The sequence below is a fragment of the Mastigoproctus giganteus genome, chromosome 10, assembly GCF_048544385.1.
Source record: "Mastigoproctus giganteus isolate SK-2022 chromosome 10, ASM4854438v1, whole genome shotgun sequence".
Taxonomy (NCBI): domain Eukaryota; kingdom Metazoa; phylum Arthropoda; class Arachnida; order Uropygi; family Thelyphonidae; genus Mastigoproctus; species Mastigoproctus giganteus.
In genome coordinates, this window is record NC_143584.1 from 90512824 (window position 1) to 90526833 (window position 14010).

The following is a 14010-nucleotide window of genomic DNA, read 5'->3' on the forward strand; positions in this document are numbered from 1 at the left end:
ATAACATACACACATCAAGGATATATCCAGCTCCCTAACATAACATAATGCCTCTCACATACACACTACTTGGATTTCTTCCAGTCATCAGCTGGCAGATAGAGGCAGAGAGATTATATACTAAATTTTCATCTGGTGGACTGTCTAGCAGTCAGCTTGCAAAAACCATTTTAGAGCTGTATCCTCAAAATTTAAGGAATATTGGATCTTGCCATGATGCTCATCATAACCTCAAAAGATATCACTCATACTGCATGATGGAAGAGATGGGGGTTGCCAAAACTTTGCTCTGCAGACTACATATGGGTTTCACCCCTTCAAGCCACCAATAAGTAAAGTGGTGGCATTGCACTGGATAATGACAGTCATCTACTACATAGTATTGCCTGGAGACACACAGGGGGTGGCATTCCTCGACAGGATGTTGACATCAAACATTCATCCCTGCTCACACTGGTTTACACCTGGATGGTCACCTACAACAGATTAGGTGAAGTGTTTCGAGCCATGTACGTGGGGGTATACCCAGGTCTATTAACAGTCCCAACATCATGAGAGTGCAAGCAAAGGAATGACTGGATTTTTCCAATTTCAGTTCACCTGACTTATAAGTTGGTCCTCAATATCAGTTCCATCAGCATTTAAGACTTGCAGGTAGCATTTTTTGAGGTTAACATCATGGCAAGACACAATCTTCCTTACATTTCAAGGGTACAGCTCTAAAACAGTGTTCACAGGCTGGCCACTAGTTAGTACACCAGACCGAACCTATTGGTAACTCTTTAGGAGGCTTCTGGATCAGCTAGTGTATAATCTTGCTACCTCTACTCTGCCAGATAGTGACTAGAGGTAGTTCAAGTATTATGTATACGGGGGACAATGTCAAGGCCACGTTATGTCAAGGATCTGGGTATATTCTTACTATGTGTACACCATATCCAAAAATTTCATTATTTCATACAGCATTTCCCCCCACTTTTTCTTACTATTGAATACACCATGAATTGTCAAACTAATAGAGCAAGCTTATCTGCGAAAAGATCTAAACCCCCCCAAACACTTACTAGTTCATTTCACAAATATACATGGCCTCAATTCTAATCTCAACGATATCCATTTCCAGTCTGCCAAACCCCATGTACTTTTTCTGACAGAATCTCAGTTATCGGTCGATTCAACTACTGCTCGTCTCAGTTCCCAAATTATTCGCTGTATGATTCCTTTCGCCTCAAAGGTAGTACTTGTGCATATGTCCGTTCCAATATTCCCTGTGAGAGAATAGGTAATTTGGAATCTCCTCTCTTCGATCTTCTCTGGCTTAAAATCTCTTTAGCTCACTGTGTCAGATTCATCTGTTGTCTCTACCATTCTCCTAACTCAACTAATCACTTGGAGCTCTTTGACTTCCTCTCTTTGCAACTTTCCTAACAGTGAGGTAATTTTCCTTGGTGATTTTAATGTTCGCAACTCCAGCTGGCTTCTGTTTTCTAGTCACATTGACCCAGCTGGTCAAGATGCTGAGGCTTTTGCAATTACTAATGACCTTGCACAGATTGTTCATTTACCTACAAGAATATCAGACAATCCTAACCATACAGCCAACACACTTGATCTTTTTCTCACAAACTTCTAAGTACACAGTCGAAGTGAGTGGTCCTTTAGGCACCTCAGATCACAACTTGGTGATTGTCTCTTCTCCAATGGAGCCTTTATCTCATGGTTATTCCAAACCTCATCTTGTTTGGCATTACAAGAATGCAAAATGGGATGACCTGCAAGATTCCTTTTCTTCTTTTCCTTGGTTGGATTACTGTTTCAAAACTTCTCATGTCAATGTTTGCTCAGATCTTGTCAGGGAAATTATTCTTCTAAGAATGGAATCCTTTATTCCACACTCCACTTTAAAATCTCCTCCTTTATCTAAACCTTGGTTTTCCAATAAATGTGCCAAGGCTGTTCAAGAGAAGAATGTTGCATATTGTAATTGGCTTATTTCCAATTTTTCAGTTTCATTTTCTGCCTACACCAAAGCTTGCAACAATTGTACAGCAGTTATTAATCAGTCCAAACTAGATTTTGAACAGACTAAGAGTAGAAAACTTCCTTCTTACACTAATGGTGGTAGCTGAGCATCCTGGTCTCTTGCCAAAGCTATTGGCCACAACTTTTGCCCATCTTTGCTCCCACCACTGTCAAAGCCAGATGGTTCTGTTGTCACTACAGCAAAGGATAAAGCTGACCTGTTAGCATCCCATTTTTCTTCCAACTCATATATTAATGATCTTGGTTTGTTTGTTTGTTATTTGGTTTTTAGGAGCTTTAGAACTAAGGCCATATAGCTCTGGGGATATGCAGTAGTCATTCCCTGACCTTTCTGCATCCGTATTTGGTGGTCACGGGCTCAAATGCCAGTCTAATCAAAAAGCATGTCCTGCCCACCTGGCTATGGAGGCACCCAATGATCTTGGTAAAACACCTCCCACCATTCCCAACACACTCCATTCAATGCCTCCTGTAGTCTTCCGTCAAAAGTATGTTAGAAGGATTTTGACAAATCTTGATGCTAAGAAAGCTCCAGGTCCTCTTGTTCTCAAAACCTGTACTCCTGAACTTACTCCTGTTCTTTGCCGCCTTTTTTCACTTTCTTATTCCAAAGGTGTTTTTCCTTCTGCTTGGAAATTTGCTCATATCCAGCCAGTTCCTAAAAAGGGTGACAAATCCCTCCCATCCAATTATCGTTCCATTGCAATTACTTCTACTCTTTCTAAAGTAATGGAGAAATCAATTAACCGCCAACTCTTAAACTACCTAGAAACCTTCTGTCTGATCAACGATCGCCAGTATAGATTCCGTCAGTGTCAATTCACTAGTGATATTCTGGCTTATGTTACCCATTTATGGACAAATTCAAGGGAAAAGGTCGGTGAAACACAAGCAGTTGCTCTTGACATCTCAAAGGCTTTTGATCGTGTTTGGCATAAAAGTCTTCCATCTTATGGTTTGCCAACTGGTTTTTTTTTTTTTTTTTTTTTTGTAATTGGTTATACAGTTTTCTCTCTGACCGCCGACTGCAGGTGATAGGATGTCTCTTTGTCTTCTAACTTCTCCACTAATGCTTGTGTCCCCCTAGGTTCAGTTCTTTCCCCACTCTTTTCCTTTTGTATATTAATGACCTTCTTCCATTGACTGAAAATCTTATCCATAGTTTTGCCGATGATAGCACATTGCATTCCACTTTCCATTTTGAGAAACCTTGCCCTGCTCAATCAGCTTCAACTTCTCAAATATCTGCTACCAATTCCTTAAATGCCGATCTTCAGGTAATTCTCCAGTGGGGTGAAGACAACTTAGTTGATTTCAATCCTTCTAAAACTCAGTCTTATCTTATATCTTGCAAAAAGGATTCTTCTGCTCCTGTGCTTACCTTTGGTGACACTCCAATTTCTAAGCAAGTTGATATATCTCTTTTGGGGATTACCCTGACTTCTAATCTCTCTCTTGGCACAAGCACATTACAAATATTGCTTCCTCTGCATCTAAAATACTTGGTTTTCTCTTTCGCTCTCGGCGTTACTTTCCTTCCAAACAGCTGTTCACTCTGTACAAATCGCAAATCCATCCTACCATGGAATATTGTTCCCACATCTGGGGCAGTGTCCCCAAAACCTCTCTCAGGCTTCTTGATTCCATTCAGAAGAGGGCAGTTAGGTTAATTAATGACTCCTCTCTAACAGTCTTTCCACTCACTGTCTCATAGACATAGTTCCTGCTGCATGCGTTTTCTACAGATACTTCCATGGGCACTGTTCTTCTGGATTGGCTTCTATTATTCCCGTTCTCTCTTTTGAAAGAGTCCAAAAACGTGCCGCCACCAGCCAACATCCATTTACTGTCCAACTTCAAACTCACAGAACGAACTTTTCATCTTCCTCGTTTAACATTCAACTGCTGTTTTCAGGAACAACCTTCCTTCGTATGTATTTCCTGAAAATTACAGTCTACAGAAGTTCAAGTCTAATGTCAAAAATATCTTATTTCGTCTTCTCAACCTCCAACCCAATCACTATACCAAGTACTATAGGTTCTAATACCTCTCGTGTTTGGAGTTTTCATATATATATATATATATATATAAAAAGGCCCTAGCCTGTCATACCTGGAAGAATGTCTGTGACAAGCCTCAGCAACCAGTAAGAGCAATTAATGTCTGACAGAATTTTTGAATGAATAAGATTAAATTCCAAAGTATTCTATAAGCAACAATTGTAGATTACTTACGTTATCAGGATCCCTTTGTTGTTCCATAAAAGCTGAAAACTCGACTAATCGTAACTTCTGAGTAGCTATGGCTCTGCCTTCCCAGGGTGGTACGGTGGAGGGATTAAGGAGTTCCACACTGCTGACTGCAACTGACACAGGTTGCTTTGGTGGCATAGTGTATGGCTGACCGGCAAATGGTTTGACACTGCAACATAAAAATATCAGTTCAAAGCTGCACACAAAAATACTTAATCCACGCTTAATTATCATTTGAATGTGGATTAATTACTATTGCTTAACCCTAGTGTTGAGGGATGCATTTTTAGTATATGGACATGTTTTCCATTCAGTACAGTCTATAGTATTCTATCATTTTCTATTTTTGCTGTATACCAATACTCTGGCAAAAAGCAACCGCTATAGACTACTATCAAACTGGAAACATTGAAGAGGCCTCTGGAGTCAGGAACTCTATAATTCATCTGTAATGCTATTAAAAAACACTAACTCGTATTTGTAAAATGCCTTTATTATAATAAAATAAAATAAAATATATGCATACTGACTGTATATTAAAATAAAATAAAATACATAAATAGTGTATAACGAGAATAAAATACAATAAAATATAAAGGTAAAAGCGCTAAAAACCATTAACACAGTAGCTTTCGGCGGCAGCAGCCGCCTTCATTAGCAACAGTGGTTACAGGTTATCGGACAATTTATATAACACATGTCTCAGCAGGTCTGCGACATGAACTATGGCATCTGTGCACAGTCCACTTCTCGTGCATTGGAACCGAAAATTGGATGGGCCACTCTAAATCGTTCATCTCTCCTTAGGATAAGGGCTTCAAAGAGTGGATGAATGCGACAGCCCTTATCCCTATTAAGACTGTAGTGTTCGGACGAACATATTCTTAAACTCTCCTGCCATTTCCGGTTCCAAAAGCCATGTGCTCTATCCACGATCATGGCTTCTTTAGCTGTAATGCCATGCCCGGTTTCCCAGGCATGTTCAGCCACGGCCGAACCTCCGTAATTAGTGGTCTTGAGGGCTCTATCATTTTTCCCCCAGCAATCCCATGGCCTGTGTGTCGTTTCCCCTACATAGCACTCCCCACAATCAGGGCACTCAATTTCATATATAACCCCACTATTGTCATTACCAGCAATAGGATCTTTGGTTGTGGACACTACTGGGTGCAGCCTCTGACCCAGCAGCTGCACACAGCATATCATACACAAATGTAAGATACTGAAAACGGGTTCCGAAATGCCAGGATAGTAGGGAATGTATGCGGTGGTAACGGGTGTAAAGCATCTCTGCGACTATTACTCCTATCTCTTAACCTCTCTAAATAATGTTCTGGGGGTAACTGCACATTACTAGGTCTTCCGTAACACGTTTAATCTCATCGGCTTTCTCTTCGGATGAGGAGCAGTGGGACCCCACCCTTTCCATTAAGGCCTTAACCACACTATTCTTGTGGCAGCCGGCCTGAGCAGTTTTAAAGTGTGTGTGTATTGGCCACGACACATAGGTTTCCTGTAAACCTTAGTTTTCAAGTGTTGGCCTTCTCTGTATACACACACACACATCTAGGAACGGAAAGGCCCCTCCCTGCTCAACCTCGAAATATTGGGCGAACCACTATTCAACCAATTGAGTATTTCTATTTTTTGTCCTCTTTGTATTACTGTGAATGTGCCATCAACATATTTCTTCCATGCTCATAATGGGGAGGACTACAGCTCCCCAACATCTTGTCTTCAAACTCTTCCATGGCTAAGTTGGCTATAATTGCCCTAAAGGTGAACCCATGACCACTCCGCAGACCTGCTGGTACATAACTTTTCTAAATAACATAGTGGTACTAGATAAACATAGGCCAACACCTTCACAAATATCCTCTCACCACTTAGGGCTGTTCTAGCTTTCAAAGTACTATTCCTCCTCAAAACATTCCGCACATAATCCAAGCCATGTTCAACGGGTATACATGTGAACAAAGAAATGACATCGAAAGATATCATAATCTCACCCTCTTCAACCTCATAAGCATGGACGAACTACACAAATTCCCTGATGTTTTTAATAATCTGAGGAGGTTTCCTAGAGGTTGCATGCGTCAGACTGCCACTTACCTAGATTTTATGGCCTGCCTAAAGTGCACAAGGCTGGAGTGCCTCTCAGACCTACTGTGTCTAGGCTCACAAAGTAGGCTCTCCGGACGGGAGACTTACATGTGCGGAATAACCAACCTCTTTGTGGTGTGGGCTGGGCAGACTTGTCTCGCGAATGGTTATACGCTTTGACATTTACATTTCTTACGGGGCCAGCACCCCTGCAGGATTTTACTAGACTGCTACAAAGAAATGCAAAGAGACAGAGAAAGACACATGCACTATCCAGATTTCTGGCTGAACTTGTATCCCCCATGGTGGAACACTCGGATTATACTATTAAAAACAGCAGGGAATTTGTGCAGATCCTCCCCCATTACGAGCATGGAAGAGATATGTTGATGACGCATTCACGGTAATACAAAAAGGACAAAAAATAGAAATACTCAATTGGTTGAATAGTGGTTCACCCTATATTCAGTTTACTTCGGAGGTTGAGCAGGGAGGGGCCCTTCCATTCCTAGATGTGTGTGTGTATACAGAGAAGGCCGACACTTGAAAACTAAGGTTTACAGAAAACCTATATGTCATGGCCAATACACATACTTTAAACTGCTCATGCCGGCTGCCACAAGAATAGTGTGATTAAGGTCTTAATAGAAAGGGTGGAGGTCCCAATGCTCCTCATCTGAAGAGAGAGCCAACGAGATTAAACATGTTACAGCAGACCTAGTAACATGTGATTACCCCCCAGAACATTATTGAGAGAGGTTTAAGTGGTAGGAGTAATAGTCACAGAGATGATTTACACCTGTTGCCCCCAAATACATTCCCTACTATCCGGGCATTTCCCATATCTTATGTTTGTGTATGATACGATGTGTGCAGCTACCGGATCGGAGGCTGCACACAGTAGTGTCCACAACCAAAGATCCTATTGTGGGTAATTGATACTAGTGAGGTTATATATGAAATTGAGTGCCCTGATTGTGGAGAGCGTTATGTGGGGGAAACGAAATGCAGGCCGTGGGATTGCCTGGGGGGGAACACGACAGAGCCCTCAAGACTGCTAATTACAGGGGTTCAGCCATGGCTGAACATACCTGGGAAACCGGGCATGGCATTACAGCTAAGCCGTGATCGCCAATAGAGCACGTGACTTTTGGAAGTGGAAATGGCTGGAGAGTTTAAGAATATGTTCGTCCGAACACTGCAGTCTTAATAGGGATAAGAGCTGTAGCATTCATCCACTCTTTGAAGCCCTTATCCTAAGGAGAGACGAATGATTTACAGTGGCCCATCCAATTTCCGGTTCCAATGCACGAGAAGTGGACCGTGTACTGATGCCATAGTTCGTGTCGCGGACCTACTGAGACGTATGTGTTATATAAATTGTTAGATAACCTGTAACCATTATTGAATTTGGCGGCCACTGCTGCCAAAAGCTACTGTGTTAATGGTTTTTAGTAAATTTTAGCGCTTTAACTTTATATTTTATCCTCATTATACACTATTTACTTATTTTTTTTTTTAATTTTAATATTTTAATATACAGTCAGTATGCATATTTTATTTTATTATAATAAAGGTATTTTATAAATACAAGTCTGTTTTTTTAATAGCATTACAGGTGAAAACGGGGAAACGTGTTATAATGTTTCCCGTTTTCACCTGTAACGCTATTAAATAATATTTCCCGTTTTCACCTGTAATGCTATTAACACCCATTATGAAATTTGCAAGCGAAGTTAGTAATGGTAAACTATGTATCACAACAAGGACACATCTTCCATACTATTTATATACACACATTTCTCACACATACACTAAATAAAGGTGAGAATGGTAGAAGTTACAGAAAATACAAAACAGTAATAATCAATACAAAACTAGAATTAAAATATATACAAAATTTACATTAAGGAAACAGAGTAAGGAGCAAATTCCTATAGATAGATGGATTAAGAGTAAAATCAATATTGTAATTATACCTGAAGGAAACAAAACAGAGCACTACCAAGTAAATGATGAGTACGAGGAACAGGTAGTAAGAAATTAATTTTATAACGAAAATTCAAACGGGGTATAGCGAAAGGTATTTGTTCAAGAAGAGATGGAGAATCGATAACAGAGTTTATGATATTGTAGACAAAGAGAGACCCATGGAGTTGTCATCTAGAGTGAAAATAAATGATTCTGAAGCAACCATAAAGAGCTCCATAATTTCAACGGTGAAAGGCAATGTGATTTCGATAGCATAAGAATTTAATGAATTTAATTTGAATTCTCTCAAGTCTGGGAGAAAGATATTCCTGTTGTGGGGACCAAATAGTATCACAATAATCAAAAATGGGAAGTATAAGCTGCATGTAGAGAAGAATTATAACTTCTTTTTGTCTGAGAGTTATAAGGACTTATAACCCTCAGAATTATAAGACCTTTGTGAATTGCCCTGTATAATAATATAGGTTTTGTAATATCAAATATATCAGCAAAGTATGCAACCTCTTATAGATTATAATCACTAGACATAAAGTCGATGAATCTCTGCAGTTTTTTTGTTTTTCTTGTGGCTTCAGCTTCACGATCAGTAAGAAACATTGCAATTTCTGAGCATAATTAAGAGAATCCCATCAGCACTTTACCTCAACTCACAAATGTGGGTGGTTCTAATTCTTGCTTAGACAACACATAGGTGGGAAATAAAACGATGGTTGTAGATTAAATGTGCAACAATTTCCTTTCAGCCAGAGACTGACTGATTGTTGGAATCATCTGGTGTTGTGCAGGTGAGTAGTTTGAATAGATTTAAGGAAGAATTAGATAAACTATTACAGACAGATGAGGTGGGTAGTGGTGTTACTTATTTATTTTTTATTTTATTTATTTTTTTTTTTTTTATTTTATTTTTTTTTTTTGTTGCTGGTGCTGTATAAGCTGGCTTCCTTCTACTAATAAGAATATTATTTAATAAAAAAGAATTTAAATTTCACTTTGGAATTTTTATTTTTGGTTTCTTTTTTCAATGTCACACAGGCTTGGATTACAGCTTTTCACAGGTTGGATCCTGTGCTTTATTTACTTGCACCTGAAAATTACAAAAGGTGTTTTTTTTACTAAATTTGCTATTAAAAATACTTACTATATTGAAGGCAACAGTGAATACCATTAACTACTATCCAATTGAGACTTGATATTGACTATTGCAATCCAAAAATATGGAATATGAATTTTTAACTCCCAGATTCATATTAACAAAGTTTTAATTTGAAAATTGTATGCATCACAATTTTGTAGTCAACATGCATAGTCAATTTCCAGTCAATATGCATACAATCAAAATTGTGTGCATATTGCCTGGAACTTGTGGATTGGTCACTCACACCGTAGCAAGACTTTTGTGGATTTATTGGATGATCACTTTCTACAGCAGCATGTTCAAGAGGCAACCAGAGGAAGTAATACTCTTGATCTGATTATCAGCAGTGATTACTCATACATTAAGAATTTGCAGATAAAGGAACTACTTGATGGCAGTGATCACAGTGTACTGATGTGGAATTTACTTAAAGAGGTAACTACTATCAGGGGTAAAGGGAAGGATTTTTGTTTTCATAAAGATGACTATAGTAGTCTCAGGCAGTTTTTAAATTCTATACAGTGGGACCAACTGATGATTTTCCCAACAGTAAATTTTAAATGGGAAGCATTCAACGAATTAATCTTGGAAGCTACTGGCTTGTCATACCAACTAAGAAATACTGTTCAAGGTTTAGGCCGAAATAGATGTTACATAAACTAATGAGACTTGAGGCAGAGAAGTAAAATGCATGGGATGCATTGAAATTATCAGGTGACACAGAAACCAATGGTAGATATAAGCTAGTCTGTAATCAAGTCACAAAAAAGGTTAGGCAACCAAAGGCAGATTACAAGAAATCTTTGGCAAAGGAGGAAAGAAAAACAACAAAGAGTTCTTTACCTATGTAAACTCTAGAAGGAAAGGGATGAATCAGATTGGTCCACTGGATATTGATGGTTCAACTGTTGATGATCCTGCTCAGGTGGCTAACAAACTAAATGAATATTTTGCATCTACATTCACCCATGAGGAGTTATTCAGGGAGGGGAATGCCAGAGGTGAGTTAAACTCTAGCAGTGAGCTGGATGATTTTGTAATAACTGAGATAAAAGTAGAGGAGAAATTGTTGAAGATAAACATAAGAAAGGCACCCGGGTTAGATGGGATCTATCCAGTTATATTAAAGGAGGCAGCAAAGGAAGTAAGCAAACCCTTAGCCATATTTATGAGAGCTTCTTTGGACTCAGAGGTACCCATGGACTGGAGATGTGCAATTGTGACCCCAATTCACAAAGGAGGATCAAAGGGCAACACAAGTAATTATAGACCTGTTAGTTTTACTTCTGTTCCAGGAAAATTAATGGCGGCACTGGTTAAAAAAGCACTGCAGGATCATCTAGACAAGACTTTAGTTATAGCTCGGACACAGCATGGTTTTGTTAAGAGAAAGTCTTGCCTGACCAATTTGATTGGATACTATGATGTGGTCACAAAGGAACTGGATGCAGGGAATAACTTTGATATCATATATTTGGATCTCAGAAAGGCTTTTGATACTGTTGCACATGGAAGACTGCTGCACAAATTCGAGCACTGTGGCACTGGAGGCAAATTGCTGCTATGGATAAAGGGATTGTTGAGGGGGAGAAGACAGAGAGTGGTAATCAATGGACACTGCTCATCGTGGACTAATGTTGTTAGTGGAGTTCCTCAGGGTTCAGTGTTGGGTCCATTGTTGTTTTCTGTATTTATAAATGATATTGATGGTATATCAAGCTTAATGTCCAAGTTTGCAGATGATACGAAGGTTGGCAGGGTTGTTAAGGACACTAATGACAGTACGCTGCTGCAACAGGGTTCAGAAAAGTTGAGCAGATGGGCTGAGAGGTGGCAAATGAAGTTTAACATTGACAAATGTAAAATATTACATATGGGAAGCAGCAACCCCAGAGTGACGTATCAACTCTGAGGTACTACACTGACAGTGGTAGAGAACGAAAAGGACCTGGGAGTAATTGTGCAGGCTGATATGAAGTTTTCTGAGCAGTGCAGATTGTCTGCAAGAGTAGCTCATAGTGTCTTATCAATGATATACAGGAATTTTTCTAGCAGGGATAAGGAGGTGATTATCCCCTTATATATAAGGTAATGGTCAGGCCACACCTTGAGTACTGTATACAGGTCTGGAGGCCTATTTTAAGAAGGATGTAGAGCTGCTGGAATGAGTACAGAGAAGGGCAACAAGATTAGTGAATGGAACAAAGGGTTGTTCTGATGAAGAAAGGCTTAAATTTTGCAAATTACAGTGTCTGGAGACTAGGCACCTGCGAGGTGATCTGACTGAAGTGTATAAAGCCTTGAATGGTTTGAGCATGCTCAATGCAGATGGAATTCTTCCTCTTGCTCAGAATAATCATTTGAGAGGGCATAAATTCAAATTGAGGAAAGACAGATGTAGGATAGATGTGCGGAAGTTTGCCTTTAGCCAGTGGGTGGAACAGACTGCCATCCTTTGTTGTGGAAATTGATAGCCTAAATAAATTTAAGGCTGAGCTGGACAGGTACTTGGAACGAACTGAGGGGTGTAATGGGAGCTTTTTTTTTTCCAGCTGATGCTGCATAAGCTTGCTTTCTTGCATCATATACCTCTACTAATGCTAATGAACTGGACAAACTTTAGTAGTGAATGGATGGATGAAGTGGGAAGTCATGTAGTGAATGGAAGGATAAAACCGTACAAGCAGATAAACACATGACACATACTTGCTGTCATCACAGCACTGTAATCAGCTGAACACTAGAATAGACAGTGGTATAGTTAAGAGGAAGATGGTTCATAACAAAAGTTCTCTGATGAGATCCCCATTCAGAGAACTGTGGGAAAAAAATTGTTTCCCACGGTGAATTTTCCAGTGATGGTGCCTCCAACCGGTAGAAGGTACTATTAATTTACAATAGAAAAACAGTTTTTGGGTCCATGGATTTACAGCATTTTGCCATGGACCCAAAAACTGTTTTTCTATTGTAAATTAATAGTACCTTCTACCGGTTGGAGGCACCATCACTGGAAAATTCACCGTGGGAAACAATTTTTAAATCAAATAAATGATTAGTAAAATACTAATCTTTTTATATTGAGCAATTAGACTTCACACCAGCCAGTATTTAAATAAACTTTTTACACAAACAATAAACAATAAATAAACTTTTTACTCAAACTACAGTTGTGGCACTTAGCATTCTCCCACTTAGCATTCTTAATTCAGGACATAAAAGCAATTAAGTGAGTGCACATTAAACAGGGGAGATTTATCCATAGAATACAATGTAAATAATTTTAGCTAGTGTTGGCGTGACCAGTTTCTGGCTGATTTTAAGGCACCATTTAATTTTTTATAACAATAGTAACATTTCAAGCTTTAAATATAAAGTTTAAATACATATATTATGCAATGAAATATAAATGATATATGTTCAATAAAATGCAAGATAGCGTACCTCGAAATTGTGGAACCTTGCACGCACGTGCACACACACACATTATATTCACATTATTTACAATAACAGCTTGCAGTACTGTTTATTTTCAAATTGCTTAAAAAAACCACTAAATGTAGTGTAAATATAATGCTTGTCTGAATCTAATCTTTGTAAAATGTCTAAATTAGTTTCCAACAAAATTTTTGCAATAGCTTTTCACCTACTTCATATTATTAGCACCAGCTTGCTTACTTGATCTCTGAGGCCATTAAAAAAAATAATAATAATAAGTGAAGGTGAAATTACATACACAATGTGCTAAAACCAATCACTCACACACAAAATGCATGAAAACAATATGTAAACTACAACTAAACTGAAAATAGCATTACTGACCAGTGGTACACAAATGTGCATAAGTTTTATAAACAAGATTTCAATAATTAGCTTCATCTAATTAGAACCTCAGAGTGGGTACTCCCTTTTCAATAACGTCACAAGTTGGGATGATATATAAAGTGTACATTTTTGTAATAAGCAAGAAATAAGGTAGAAACTGCTTCGGTGTATTTTTCACTGATAGCATAGCACAGAAAACCTGGCATTACAAACAGCTACACAAAATTAAGACAGCATTCAAAATGTCTCCTTGTCATAGATTGGAAAGGCTTTGCAACATTTCCAGTTTGGCTGGCAATTCAGCCATTTTCCTTTTAATTACAGTATCTGTTAAAATTTGATTTAAATCAAAGAGCATCCCTTTGAAGGCAGATACCGCAAATTTCACTTGACTGAAAAATGAACTGAAGAGCATCAAGAATTTTTTTTCGATGGGATATTCCAGGCACCTAAACACCTACTAATAGGTAACTCCTCCCAAGGTTTTAAGTGAATATCTCTATTCCGGGGATCAGAGTGTAACTCTGGGGAACTCTGGTAACTCGGTATCAAAAAATACAGAATGCTATGGTGAACAATCACTGAGTGAACTGCACTATAGCAGGGGACAACTGCATCTAACTAGGTGATTATGTATTAATCATACCAAATAATGCAAGTAA

General features: G+C 38.7%; 1 protein-coding gene across 2 annotated transcripts in view; it reads right to left on the reverse strand.

Moving 5' to 3' along the window:
- sd (TEA domain transcription factor 1 homolog scalloped) overlaps window positions 1–14010 on the reverse strand; it is a 551305-nt gene that overhangs the window by 106761 nt on the left and 430534 nt on the right. For both annotated transcript variants that reach the window (XM_090383888.1, XM_090383887.1), the window contains exon 6: window positions 4279–4465. In XM_090383888.1, the coding sequence (XP_090240014.1) occupies window positions 4279–4465 (187 nt within the window). The remainder of the gene's footprint in view (window positions 1–4278; window positions 4466–14010) is intronic.